This window comes from Apiospora hydei (assembly GCF_038363865.1).
Source record: "Apiospora hydei strain CBS 114990 chromosome Unknown utg000008l_segment0_segment0, whole genome shotgun sequence".
In the NCBI taxonomy this organism is placed as follows: Eukaryota; Fungi; Ascomycota; class Sordariomycetes; order Amphisphaeriales; family Apiosporaceae; genus Apiospora; species Apiospora hydei.
The window spans coordinates 1,947,378-1,961,938 of record NW_027117367.1 but is presented as its reverse complement, the minus strand read 5'-3'; the positions used below and the strand labels follow the sequence as shown (position 1 = coordinate 1,961,938).

General features: G+C 52.1%; 3 protein-coding genes across 3 annotated transcripts; 1 reads left to right on the top strand and 2 right to left on the bottom strand.

Moving 5' to 3' along the window:
* Positions 1 to 242: 242 nt before the first annotated feature.
* On the bottom strand, positions 243 to 4,981 carry PG997_011184 (uncharacterized protein; the record flags this gene model as incomplete). The annotated part of the gene is made up of 3 exons (XM_066815499.1): positions 243 to 1,191; positions 1,251 to 4,435; positions 4,499 to 4,981. 3 exons carry the CDS (start codon positions 4,979 to 4,981, stop codon positions 243 to 245), a joined length of 4,617 nt encoding a protein of 1,538 aa, XP_066664789.1.
* A 4,533-nt stretch (positions 4,982 to 9,514) lies between these two features.
* On the top strand, positions 9,515 to 11,609 carry PG997_011183 (uncharacterized protein; the record flags this gene model as incomplete). The annotated part of the gene is made up of 2 exons (XM_066815498.1): positions 9,515 to 10,786; positions 10,842 to 11,609. 2 exons carry the CDS (start codon positions 9,515 to 9,517, stop codon positions 11,607 to 11,609), a joined length of 2,040 nt encoding a protein of 679 aa, XP_066664788.1.
* Positions 11,610 to 12,075: 466 nt separating this feature from the next.
* PG997_011182 (vacuolar ATP synthase subunit e) lies at positions 12,076 to 13,008 on the bottom strand (the record flags this gene model as incomplete). The annotated part of the gene is made up of 3 exons (XM_066815497.1): positions 12,924 to 13,008; positions 12,311 to 12,870; positions 12,076 to 12,226 (listed from the first exon to the last, which is right to left on the bottom strand). Exons 1-3 carry the CDS (start codon positions 12,954 to 12,956, stop codon positions 12,076 to 12,078), a joined length of 744 nt encoding a protein of 247 aa, XP_066664787.1. The 5' UTR covers positions 12,957 to 13,008.
* Positions 13,009 to 14,561: the final 1,553 nt, after the last annotated feature.

Sequence of the window (14,561 nt, the reverse complement as noted above, 5' to 3'; positions counted from 1 at the left end):
CTCGTACAGTTATCTCTTCGCTGTGCCCAATGCCCTTGAAACGCCAATGCCAAAAAAAAAAGATAAGAAAAACAACGAAACAAGTAATGGTCCCAGAAGACATTAGGTAATCGGGCACTCGTTTTCGATGTAGGAACAGATAGTAAAAGAATAAGTAAGGTCGTCAAGAGGTGTTGACTGTCGTGGACCTCATACAAGATCATTGAGGCGTAAGTAAATTGGCTTAAGGAACAAGGCATCCTTTATTCATGTTCCTGGATGTTATTGTCCTTGTGATGGAAGGCAAACGGGGACTTAAACGATTTGCCTCTTGTTCGTTTCCTGATGCGGCCTACTATGCCGGTCTCTTGTCCAGGCTCCGGAGAGGGGCCGGTCGACTGTGTCGATTCATACCGGCCAAGCATGGCTGCGGAGGTGAACTCATTGGTTGCTTCGTAGCTTGGCCGCACGCGGTCCATCGAAGCTCGCATACGGTCGTACGATGGCCTCACCCGGTCCAAGGACGGGCGGATGTTGATCTCCATCGACGCTTGAGAATGCCGTGTGTAATTTGTGCCATCGCTGCCGTTGTGGCTGCGAGCGTTGTGTGTCGCAGTCGAGTGGACTGTAGGCGGGTAGATAGGCCGTCGGTCTTCGTCCACACTTGGCATAGCTTCGTGGCCCCGCTTGATGGTTGAATCGGACGAGTGAGATGAGCCGGATTTTTCGGGTTCGGCTGCGTCATCTTTATGGTCGAGATGCCTGAACATCCCCATAATTGCTTGCTCTCGAATGATATCAACGTCATACGGGAAGTACACCTTCTGTATCGCCTTGACTGCGTATCGAGGGAACAAGCAGATGACGGGGGTGATGAAAAAGACCGCCCAAAAGGTCGCTTCCGAGTAGACTTGACCGGCTGCTTGGTAAAAGAACTCAGACCACGTCCCCGAAGTGTATATAGCAGTCCAGAAGAAGATGAACAAGTCGCTAAGACAAACGCAAAGCAACATGATCCAGTCCCATCGGTAGGTGTTAATGAGAATGTACATGTTGATGGTCAGAACGGCGGGGTGGGCGATGTAAGTCCCGAGTCGAAGGCGGTCGGCCAAATCCAGTCCGTTGCCAGTAACAGTTGTGGCGTTGATGATGGCGAGGTAGGGTATGAAGAACACCATGACACTTTGGTAAATGCCATCGACCATGTAGAGCCTAGGGGAAGTAAACAGTTAGATACGGTGACGTTCAGACTTTAATTATTCGTCACTTACCAGAACTTGGTTTGTGTCCACTCCATACGCTCGATACCCCGGCGGTAAAGTTGGGGGACAGCGAGCGAAACAGCATCGGACACATCTTGGTCCAGAACACCCATAAGAATAACGGGCACCGAAGTAAAGAACAGGTTGAACATCAGAATGTACGTGTAGTCAAAGAGATATGTGATGTCGAAATCCGTGAAGCACTGGTACCAGAAAATTGCAAAGGTCCACACCATATTCTTGTAGAAGAAATTGGAGATGGTCTCAGCAAGACGTCTGTACGACCATCGACCGTGTACTAGGACCAAACGCTGGAGGAAGCGGAACTGGCCGATGGCATAATCCGAGCTCATAACAGCCTGGCGACCCTCCACACCAGCGATACCAACACCCACGTCGGCTTCTTGGATCATGGCCACATCGTTGGCACCGTCACCGACGGAAAGGGTCATGACGTCCAAGCCAGACTTGACCATGCTAACGACCGCAGCCTTTTGGGCAGGACTAACACGGCAGCAGAGGACCGATTTGCACTGCTTGCATAGAAGTAGGAATTTCTGCATCAAAGTCTCGTGAAGTACCCATCGCAGCGTGAATCCGTCGATGACGAGGGCATGCGTAGGAGCAGGCGCGCGGTGGTCTTTCCTTGCGGCGGCAAGATCCTCATCGCTACCTGTGATACCAAAGGACTTCAAATTCTTGTCCAGCTCTGCCTCCGCCGTTTGCAAGAATTCCGCTTCAGTGATGGCACCAGTCTCGTCTTCCGGAATCTTCAGATGGATAAGCTCCATATCATTGTTGAGAAGGTTGCATGAGAAACCGATGTTTATGGCAGTTTCGACTTTGTCGCCTGTCAAGACCCAGAGTTTGACACCGGCTTCGCCCAAGAGAGCGATGGTGTCAGGTACTCCATCTTGCAGACGGTCTTCGATGGCAGTGCCGCCAATCAAGTCGAATTCTCGCTCAATCTTGTCGGCAACCTCCTCAAGCTTCTCTTCTCTGTCCTGCAACGCAGTAGCGGCCTTGTCGTGTTCCTTCCGCCATGCGAGATACTCAGGCTCCGACAGAACACGCTGCGCGAGACACAGTGTACGCAAACCCTCTCTTGCAAACATCTCAAGATGTTCAGCAGTCGTTTTTCGGAGTTCTTGTTGCTCTCCTCGCTTGAGACGGGAATAAATAACGCTATCTGCACCTTTGCAGAACAAGACGATACGTCCATCCGGCATCTTCACAATCGCACTCATTCGCTTTCGACTCGAATTGAATTCGATTGTGTTGAGGATCGAGTATTCCCTCTCTTCACCCATGACGTTCAGCTTGATGCCATCCGCCGTGGAGCCGAGGACCGTGAAACCCATGTCTCTCGCCGTGGCTACCAGAGCTGCCTCATCAGGCGACTGTGCTTTGAACAGCATCTTTGGGGGGTCGCCTGGTACGTGCTCGGCGATGACCGTGTGGCATAAAGCTAGGACGAGCATGAAATGCTCGTTTGCCGCCTGCTGTTCCGGACCGGAAACCCCCGCAAGATCTTCGACAAAATCGGGTGCAATGAATGTGACATCCTCCTCATGAAGGTATGGGTTATCGTGGATCTTGCGAAGTCCTGCAATGGCTCGAATCTTGCCTTCGGCAATCTCCTTCTTGGCTTTCGCAGCCTCCTTTTCCACGTCGACGCCCAAGCGTTTCTGCATACCAGCTTGCGCTTCGGTGTATGCTTCTCCGTAGGGTTGGCCATTGATGGTTGCCTTCTTGAATTCCATGACGTTTTGAGTCAAGGTGCCGGTCTTGTCAGAGAAGATGTACTCAATCTGGCCAACGTCGTCCGAGATATTCCAGGACTTCGGGACGCAAGGCTGATCGATCACGTCGTAATACATACCAACATCGTTATAGATGAAGACTGCCTGAAGCGTTCTAACGATTTCCAAACTAATGTAAAGCGAAATAGGCACCAAGTTTTGGAAGACGATGACTGCGGCCCAGAACGTAATAAATCCGGTCAGCCCCGGCGTGCCACCGATAGACCCGTTGTCAAACCAGGCCAAAGAGGCATCGCTTTTGCCCCAAGCAACGCCGTTGACAAAGGCAGAAATTAGGCACATGACCAAGAGGATGGCGAAGTTGCAAATGACGTTAAAGTTGAGCTCCCGAGCGATTCGAGCACGCTTACTGGGCGTTACTCCAGCATTCATCATGATCTTTGTATCATGTCCAGTAAACACAACGACACCGAGGATCCATTCAGTGTTTCGAAGATTGCAACCTCGGAGCAACATATTGTCGATCGAGATGGGCTCCGACATATCTCGTTCATGGCCATTGACTTCCTGCTGCCACTTGATCGCACCATTGTATTTATACAAGTTCGGCTGCGGGGGTTCGCTTTCAATGCTGAATTGGGCTCTTTCGCAGTCTCGGGCGTGCTTCAGTGAGCGTCCGCATCGAAGCGCCTGGCGCACCTTCAAGTTGGTCTCGCCATCCAGATTCTTGGTTTCCACGTAGCATGCTCCGTCAGAGTCAGATGTTGACAAGACAATGATATCAGCAGGAATCTCGTCATCATTGTACAGACGGACAAAATCTCCGACCTGAATACTCTTCCAAGCATCTCTGTGGAAACGACCGCCGCCGTTGGTAGGCAACCTGTGGTTGATGAGGTCGCCTTTTACTCGCTCCAATGCTTCTGCCTCGTTTGAGTTGAAGGACATAGCCGAAGATCGATTGGCACCGGGGACGGGCAGAGTATTAGGCGAAGCGAGAGGCGAAGGAACCGGTGTCATCTGGATGTCCTCCCGGGCAGACAAGAACGAGGTGCGGTGCGAGCTAGGCGAGATAGCCATGGATTCTCTGGGCCCTGTGACATGGGTATCAACAGACGGGCGAGGGTCTGCAATGCCACGCATGGCACTCTCCTTGGGATTCTTCTTCCATAATGCTTCGATCGCATGCCATATTGCGCCGAAGAACTTGCTGGATGCCTTCTTGATCTTGCGCCAAGTAGATACCTGATCAGCTGCAACGTTGACATTGTCCCAGCCGACGAGTCGGTGCACCGGAGCATTGTTGAGTTCATTGTCGAGGACCGTTCTGCGATAGTCTTCGATGGCATCCTTGATGGCGGTAACGGCGATAATGACAATTAGAGGTACGGCGTTCAGTCCAGGGTTGGTGCCTCCGAATATGGGGAAGATCTAGATAGAAGCCAAGTTATTATGACAGCTTCCAGTTAACCACGACACAGCACCGGAACTTACCACCAAAATAACCAAGAACAGGAAGAATATATTTGCGATGTTGTGAAACTGGAACCACAAGTTCTTGGGAATAAATGAGAGCGGTGTGTATTTGGCAGTCCGGATCTTGTTTCTCGTGTATGTTTGCTTTGGAAGTCCCGTCTCGTCTTTGAATTCGTCTGGCAAGGGCTGATTGAAGAACAGAGTTCTGCCTTCGTCATCGGTGCTCGAGTTTGCGCTGTGTGCATCGTCTTGGTCGACTTCCTCGTCAGGCTCGTTGACGCTTTCCAGCCGAGATCCCTGGCTCGTCCCGGATTGCCTCTTCTTTTCTGTCGAAGTCGTCCGCTTGTGTATCCGGTCTATTATCGATACTCGCTTCGTTCCGCCGCTCTTGACCGTCAACTTCCTGGTAGCCCATCTGGACCGATTAGGTGTGATTTCGTCTCCTTTGTCACCCTTGTCTCCCTTGGACTTGCCATTGGCGCCATCGCCACCTTTCGCCATGTTGTGAGTATTACGGGCGGCGCCCGACAAACTCGAAGTGTTCCGCCAGAGTGGCCTCTGTGGCCTCGACTCTCAGAATCCTCGCTCCAGCTGGTGATTCGGTGTTGTTGTTTGGGTGTGCGTACAAGCGCTGGATTGGCGGGGACAGAACCGGATGACGGAGAGTTTGCTAGAGCCACAACAGACAGCCCATCCGAAGTCACGACGTCGCTGACAATTCGCTCGTGCGTCTCCCTTTTTGCGGCCGGGAAATAACGCCGGAAAGGGGTTAATGCTGTCTAAACAGTAGATACCCTTTGAGAGCCGAAATCTGCGTGTTTGCAAACTCCGTCCTGTAGCGACGGTGGGTTGGAGAGGCGGTTTGTTGTGTGGAAAAGGGACAAGATCGGTTTGGAAGGGGGAAACGGCGACAATTGGATTGGGGACTGGGAATAAGGTAAACTGGAGCCTTGGTTTTTCGAGGGTAGGATCACTAATGTTCTGGTCGGATGGCCCGGGGGGGTTATGGTGGGACCTTGGGTAGAAAACCAGGCGTGGTATGGACATGAACAAGTACTTGCTTTGTCCGAACCAACTGCTGGAAGAAAGCCTGCTTATCCTTCAGCGCAACCCAATTGAATAGGCGGAGAGCGAGTGAGCGAGTGAGCGAGCGAGCGAGTTCCAGCCGGTACCTACCACCCACCTACCTACGGTACCTACCCTGCCACTGCGCACCTGAGGAGCCTGATAGCAGAGTCAGGGAGGAGAACGCACCCACCCCCCTTGACACTAGACCTAGACGATCAGTTGCGCTGACCTCTAGCAGCCCGAACTGATTAGCGGTTGGCATGCACTGCGGGAATACTGCATTGCAAAGGCTTGGGGTGCTTGGTTCTAGCAGGGAGGCCGGCATAGCTGGGTCCGCTCTCGTACAGTATGTGCTTGTTCCGATGCCCCATTTGTCACTGTGATCAGCGCGAAGTCAGTCGTCTTCATAACATTGAAGGGTTACCTGGCTTGCCCGGCAGTTGTGCTGTGTATTGTATATTAGCACCTTCTACCTGATTCATTCGCTGCATGTTTCCACTCTACGGTTCCTGGCCTGGCCTGGCCAAGAGAGAAGATCGCAGGATGGATGGATACTATCGCGACCGGGAGCTCCCTGGCACGAGCCTTGTCAGGTATTGATTGCTGTCAGAATCAATGCGCTCGCTCCTGTGCCCATCTGTACATGTAGGTATCCCATTTTCTTCTGACTTGGGCCGAGTGAGCACAGCGCCGACAGGCTCTGGCATGATTCTGACTGGCTGCCGACATGAATTCCTTTCCTTCTTCCATCTGTAAGAAGGACTACTAGCTTCGGGGCTGGACACAAACCGCGCGAAGCCAGCCCACCCGGATCTCACAGTACCTTAGATACATATCCTTGTATTAGATTAGGTGTCCCTATTTTCCTTCTCTCCCAACGACCTTAGCAGCTTGGTAAGCACGCAAGTAAGCAAGGTGAGTGAGAGAGGTACAAGGCGCAGTCCAGGTCATCCAAACCCCCTTGTCCCTCCCGCTGCCGCGTTACCTACTTCAATGTGCTACCAGTCTCATAGATTTGACAAGAGTATTTTCCGTCAATCGATATTTTTCGTTGATGAGGACCGACTTGATTGGTACGTGCGACACATCCAACCTGGACTCGGGGCTCCTTGCTTCCCTCGGGATCCAAGCATCTTTTCTGGATCCGGTCGGGGTCTTTTGGGTCACTTAAACCCGAACCCAGATGGTCCATCCATGACAACATGTTCCCAACAGCCCGAATGGCATTATCTAGATGCCGGTACGATGCACGATACTGGAATTATTGTTAGCTGCTGCTCTGAAGTTCGTCTATGAGCGGATTGGGCAATAGAATATTGAATGCAAGGCGCATTTTGCTTTATTAATATCGTCATCTAGTTCGGTACATACTTAGGCACCCGGCTCAACCAGAGACAGAAGGGGGTTGTGTTATTTTCGCCCTGAACTCGGAAAATGCAAAAAGCATATCGGCTTTACTTAGGAGCTAAATCGGACAACTGTACACACCTCTTCCTTGGTCCAACCTAGCTTGTTACACGTTGTCTCTCCTGCCAGAGTCTCAAATGTGGCTCTCTTCAAAACCTAGCATTTGCATGGCTCTTGATGTTCGTGTTTGACTGCATCCCTCCTGCCTGGCCATATCTCCTTGCACTTGCACTGCAATGGTATGACGCGCCAAGACCGCCAATCCTCCCCAGCACAGAGCCTGCGAAGGCACGTACCTGATTCTAAGGAAACAATGTTTGGGGTATCAGGCATTGGATCAGAGGCAATCTGTTATCCGCATTCCTCAGTTCAAAGCCCGCTCGGGTCTTGGTGAACGCGCCAGTACCTATGCATGATGATGAAATTGCTTACTGTTTCCGCGCAAATCCGTAACCGTATACACACACAGCCTCTTCTTGTATGGTGGTCAGGAATGTCTCTCAATAAACACGTACAATACAAGTGGCCTGGCAACGAGAAGGGAAGTGTTCCAGCCAGGTGTAACAGCACAAGCCAACACCAATCGCGCTTTCGCGTCCCCAAACCACAACCCCGATCCGTGGTGGATGGCACAAGTCCAGTTGGCACTGTGTGGTATCCATCTCAAGTGCTAGATGTAGCCGTATGCGTCAACCGGATGCAGTGGGGTGGCCTATCGGGGTCTCACTAAAGACCGTCCTTAAATGCGATGCCGCGGCCACACATGCATACTCCACAACTGGACGTAGACAGAAGTGAGAGAGAGAGAGAGAAAGCCGCTGCAGGTGAGACTTACTACCAGTCAGATCTTCCTTCGTACGCACTGCACTGCCGGGCTGCCGAAAAGACCAAGAGTCGTCAAGCGGGTGATGAAGTCGCCAGAAAGGAAGCCGACTTGGCAGGCGTCGCCGAGTTCTGTCATCACGCAGTTGGTGATCTGTGCCGCGCTCTTACGTAGAAATAGAATCAGACTGCACGGCCACTGTAACGCACCCGGAGATCACATCATACATGCATGGGGGTGTGTGGGTGGGAGGTGGCTCATCGCGTCTCTGGTCTCTCGTCAGCTATTCTGCGCAAGTCCCACTCGGCAGGAATCTCTTAAATTAGATCCTCCGTTGTACACGTACGTGGGCAACTTGGCACCTCCTAGCCTCACAAACGACACGGCACAGTTTTTGAACGGTACTCGACCTTACCAGGACGGCCATAGTATTATGTACACCAATTCCTTACCTCAGACTAGATGAACCTGATGGCATCATGGGGGTCGTGACATAAGGCTCCAAACGATTGCCGTCTCTGCTAGATACGGGGAAAATGCTCTTCACGGGAAATCCGGGAAGATGGAACGAACAGGTACCTACCCAGCTCGGAGGTACATGGGATGGATCTTGGGCGCCGGGCATGGATCCAATGCCCAAGTTCAGATCAGACAGCCGATGTTTGTTACATACGGGTATTTCACCGCGACAGGACCCCTTGATATATACCTACCTACATACCCATATACGTTCTTTCCATCAGTTTCGTTGGGCGCCTGCCATCTGCGCAACTAGATTCTGGACAGATTCCACTGCTTTGTAATACAGTTCTAGCAGATCAAGCCGCGGTGCCGCGGGAGATGCCGTGTGTTGGTGCGTCGCGCTGAACCCTCGCGGATCTAATATCGCTTGTCAAGGACCCTTTTTAATTGACGTTTCTTCCTGTGTACAATAACTCCGGAGGCGTTCCCCTTGGCAACTGCCTACCACATACTGGCGAGACGGCTAAACGAAAGTGGCGGGTTGGATCATGAGGATCTGATTATTTGTATCTATATCCATCCATACCTACCTACTACTCTTCACTACGCTAGTAGCAGGGGAAGAGGGTAATCAAGGGACCTAAAGCGCTTGGTACAATTTCCATCGTCCTTAGGCAGTTAGGAGCCCAGGTATGCGACGCACCGCACGTCCCTCATTATAGGCGAAGGAGAATCGAAATGCCAAGTTTTCGATTGATAGATCCATCCATCACACATTGCATGGTGGTGCATGGACTGAAAGGGGCTGTTTCCACTGCTTCTTTCGCACGCCTTACTTTTGCTTCAGAGGCAAGAGGGCCGTCGTACCTACCTACAGTATGAGAAACATGACAACCATGTATGTACCTGGAACTCTCCCTAGGTCATGTTTGAAATTCAATCGAGAATACTACCTACTGGACACAAATCCATACGGCAAATCGAACTCAACTCCCAATATATTCAATTTATTAAAATGGCTGAATACAAATAAGTCAACGATGAGCAGATTGAACAACGTCCGTAAATGGATAATAGAGTTTAGGAGTTGAGAAAGTTGATTGGCAGTCAACCGCCACCATCATGTGACTTTCGTGGTCAATGAACACGAGAAGTCGCGATAGTGATTAGCCCCACGCGCGTCTGTCTGTCCACCTTCAATCATTCGCCTCAACCTGGTTGGTGGTGAGCACGAGACGAAAAGGGCACGATATCCGCTCGAACAACCTAGCAGAATGAAGCAAAGTAGAGATATCCGTGGTTTCTTCGCCAAAAATCCTTCTGGCGGCGCCACACCCACTACCAAATCAGAAACCATTGCACCACCCAGACCAAAGGCAGTGCCGATGCAGCCCACTTCGTCCTCCCCAAATATCCCGTCCTCCCCAAATGTCCCGTCCTCGCCCATTACGCCCCAGCGACGGACCAAAGTACCTCTTAGCCGTGATGATGTAATCCGAGGCTCCGACGACGAGGACTCGGGCGACTCGGACGACTCTCTCGAGTCTCTGTCTGAGATTGCGGCACGCCAAAGGAAACCAGGCCAAGCCCCCTTGCCCTCTACAGCACCAAAAGCCAAGCGGGTCGCATCTGCTAACTCTCGCGCTGCCCCTGTCGTGCAGACGCAGCCCCAGAAGCACAAGTACGACCTCAAGGCTCTGCTCAAGCATGCACGGGAAGATGATGCCGCAGATGAGAGTGCCAGGAGGGCCGAGGCTCTCCTCAAGCAAGATGACGCCACCAGGAAGGTGAATGAAGGGCCCAAGGGTGAAGATGAGCCTCGTCCTACAAACATGCGGGAAGCGGCGAAGGAGCTTCTCCACGGCGATGAGGAAGGGTCCAAAGGCGACAAACTGGTCAGAGCTATGAACCGGACCACTGGGGATGCTTCTCAACCGCACTACTACTTCTTTGAATTCGAGGCACCCTCTCGCGATGTTCGCCGGACGCCGTTCCCTAGACTGGCGGCGAAGAAGCAATGGAGCTTTCTTGCTGATACATCAACCCGGGAAGAGACTTTCGTTCGTGGCCTGCCAACTGCTCTAGCATCCAAGGGGAAGGAGTTGCCGCCGGAGTTGTATCAGTGGGTCTTAGACGAGGTTTGTTTGGAGAAGAACATGCAGCTACGTATGCAGTACTGCAACCTGATAGCGCTTTGTCGGGAGAATACGCGTCGACTCGTCGATGTCAAACGCCTTCAACACATATTGGAGAGCATTGGAAGCCGCAAATTTCCTGACGAGAACAGCCAGTGGCACTCGTCACCTGGCTTGGAGCAGCCGTACGGGGAAAGAAATTGGTCTCCGATATCTACGTTCTTGAAGGTACTAGAACGAATGGCGCCAAACTTGGCCCCTGAAAGTATGATGGGTGCCATCCAGATCCTGGTACGCATGAGCCTCGATCCTATCGTCAGCAGAGATATTCGGATACGTATCGATCACTTCTCAACAATCGAAGCTCTTGTGTCAGCACTGCCTGGAACAGGAGAGCAATGGAATAGTTACGTAAGTCAAGATCGTGCGTCAACTCGTCTTCGTAAAAGTGTTAACAGCTTCCTAGTGCAGCCAAATGTGCTTGTATCTCCATGGCGGCGTGGAAAAGACATCACAGCGTCAGATCGCAATATCCCTCCTTCCTCCCTCCACACCCAGGTTGTGCGAGCTCCGTCGTCGGCTCGCAGCTGCAGCTCTGTTCCGGCAACCTGGTCTAAGTTCTTTACATCCGGACGATGCGCTGACACGGAAAGACATTCTGGCACGCCTAAACGCGCCTGAATTTACCGTAACACACGAGACGGACTACGAAGAACTCCAAGCCAATGTCAAGCTCCTGAATATGGTAATAGACGACGGGTTGTTCTTACGCAGCCCCAACGTCACTCAGTGTTCCACGCCCGCCACGCCTGCCACTCCGTCAAGAATGCCGAACCAGATCTTGCCGTCTGCTGCTACCCTCGCTGGAGGTAGACTTACCGTCTCGCAGCCACGCAGCAGCAGCAACAGCAGCAGCCCCATAGACACCTCGGCCGGCGATTTTGACAAGTTCATAGATATCCTAACCCGGAAACTCAAGATTATACATGACACCATCAGCGACAACAGCCTCGTATCACGCAAGGAGGTTAAGGCGGCCATCGATACGGTTGGCAAGCGTCTGGCGCATACAGTGCGCACGCGGCCGCCGCCCAAGACCAGCATCATCGATGACTTGATCGGCCACACCAAGAGGGACGAGGACGCTGGGAAGCCCAAACAGAGGGAGTTCATGAAGAAATGGGCCCTTCAGAAGAAAAAGGACGTTGATGTCAATGACGACAGCGATGTTTGAAATAGGAGGCGGAGATAAGAAGGGGGCTAGTACCAATGCATTGTGTAATGATATGCCATATGTCGAGGGGTGGTTTCGCTTAATGTTTACCGAAGTTCTGTTACAGTTAAAGGTCACATAGGGGTTTCCTACAAGACTATATGCAGAACACTGCTTGATGTTAACGATGTATGGAGCCTTCCGCCATTGCTACCAGGCGAAGCAGAACGCACCGAGCTAGCTAGACTGACAGACAAGAACGCGATTTTATCTCTCCTACCTGTCGGAGCATGGAAACAAAAGCAGCTCGATTGATCGCGTGCCAAACATGCATTCTCCCGCCCCCTTGGACACTCTTACTCTGCCTCCTTTGCTATACTCTGTACATGCGCAGTTACCCCCTACCTCTTCAACAATACCAGCTTGGCGCGACGTGCAGTCTAGTAGTGATATATTCAGAACCTTATCAAGCCTCGGCTTTGCTAGCTTAGTCGAAGAACTTGCGGTTGGGGTTCGGGCCAAACAGCGTCTTCCTCACAGCAGGAAGGGCAGCAGTCTGCAATAATTGCAAACGTTCCTCAAATGTGTTGTTGATAGTAATCTTTCCTTTGCCACCAACAACAATCAAGCCTCCCGCACTATATTCGTGATGGATTGTCAGTTACCGTTCTTCTCATTCCTCTAGGGTAGGCGGGCAGGGAAGAGGGTAATATATCACTCACCTCTCATCGGGCAGAGAATCCGCCTTGTCGATGGTGACCTTGACGTCCTTGCCTGTCTTTTCCTTGTACTCCTTCTGGGCGGCCTCGATGGCCTTCTGGAGGACGCCGTAGTCCTTGGGGCGGGCGCGGGCCTGGACGTCGGGCTCGACGAGGGCGTAGAGGCCCTCGAGGAGGAGGTTCTTGAGGACGTCCTTGTACTTGGCCTCGCCTTTGACGGCGTCGGCCTGGGGCAGCTGCTTGAGGGCGTTGTCGAAGATGTCGTCGAGCAGCTCCTGGCGGGCGCCGAGGATCTTGAGGCGGGTCTTGTTGGCGACGGTGGAGCGCGTGATTTGCTGCGAGAGCGAGGCCTGCTTGAACTTCTTGGCATAGGTCGCGTCGATGGCGTCCGTCTCCTCGCGCACCAGCTTCGACTTCTCGATGGAGAACTCCTCGTTGGCCTTGATCTCGATCTCGCGCGCCTTCTCGTAGGCCTCCTGCTTGATGAAGGCCGTCATCTTGCGGAGCTCCTGGCCGACCTGGTTGTGGGATTGCAAATAAGCGGCCGAGTCAGTCTTCCTGAACTAACATGATCACACTGCAATCTTGCAAGCATTCGGCTTGGGTGCTGGCTTACCTGGTCGTCGGACATGCCGTGGACTTGCGCCATCTTGACGGCTTTCGGGTTGGATGAGGGACTTCGGGGGAGGTTACAGGCTGTACAGCTGCGGAAGGCAAGCGACAAATTACAAAGAGGGAAAAGGTAGGGTGCAGTAAGCTAGGCGGAAGACCTGCTCACGCAAATTGTTGAGTGGAAGAATAATATACAGCTCAAGGTAGCTTGCCTCGGGGGGAGCTATTATCTCGAAATCGGCTATGGAGTTTTGGAGGAGGAAATGGCGTATGTAGTTGTCGTAGGTTGGAGGTTCCGTTACAGTGGTGGGTCCGAGTTCAGTGCCGCCTGGAGGTGGTTAGCATGTACAAACACGGGCCTTGGTAGCTTGGTAGGTATGTAGCTTGGAGCTGGCCGACGTACCAGGTTGCAGGTTGCAGGTTGCAGGTTGCAGGCCCAAAGCTCGGATTGCCAATAGCGTCACTGCCCAGACCTCACCAGCACCTCGGACTGCTAGTCAGCCGTCAGCTGCTGCTTTACCTCGCCTACCAAAGCAGGACTGGGTGTTAGCCCGGCGAATCCAGATTTGACGAAAGCATTTCAATCAAGTCCTGTGAATAACGACTCTATAGGTTGTATTTATCCTTATTCTCGAAGAACTAAGTAAAATCGGACAGATATATTAACACTTATTTTCGCGTGTGTAAGCAGATATAAGTAAGTCGAAATAAAACCACGTTTGACGTATCGGCACCGAAACTGGCGTATTATCACGGCTGTCTTCCCCATGCTATGCTGCCAAAGATATCCCCTTGACGGCGGCGTGGTTGTGTTTCCCTAGAGTACCTAAAGTAGCATATGCAGGTGTAGGTTAACTTCTCCATCGACTCTCGTCATCCGCTGTCTTAGCATGGATAGATTGAGAGAGACACACTGATGATTGAACTACATGTGCCCACCCAAGGCCGCAGGTGTCCAACAGAGTCAGCCCAAGTAAGACTCGAATCGGCAGCAACACATTAACCTACAACTAGCATGGCTGTCGCTTGATTCGTTAAGAAAGTGCTTTGTTTCTGCTTGGCTGGAATGTTGGTTCATGTGGACCCCGTTACAACAGCGCTGGTGACATGAACGAGTATCATCCCCGAACACCCCAAGCACCAAGCTTTTATTAATCTCTGATCGCTGGCAATTGCACCCGGGGAGGTATGGGGGCATAGCGCTTGGTTATTAGAAGCCCAGGGCTCCAATCAATGCCGGAGTGGGAAAGAAGAAGGAGACGACAGACCACAACACATGCATACATACATCCATCCCCATGGCCACCAAGTCAGGACACTTCCAGCCGTCCGTCCACCTGCCCCCATCAAATACTTGCATCGCTACACCCTAAGAGACTCCTTTGTCGCAGGTTATTTATTGTACTTTCGGAGCCGTGCTGTTTAGAAATCACTGCAGCATTTTCATTCCAGATGCCCGTTTCCTCCCTCTGCTAGACCCGGCATTTGCCATCCAGCCATCTGCTTCCCCATGATCTTGGAAGATACCTAGGAAGTTGTTGAGAACCCTACCAAAAATAGATGCTGGCTTAGGTACCGCCCCAAACAACTACCACCACCACCACCGTTCGAGAGACAGGCCATCCCACGCCGCCATTTTGGG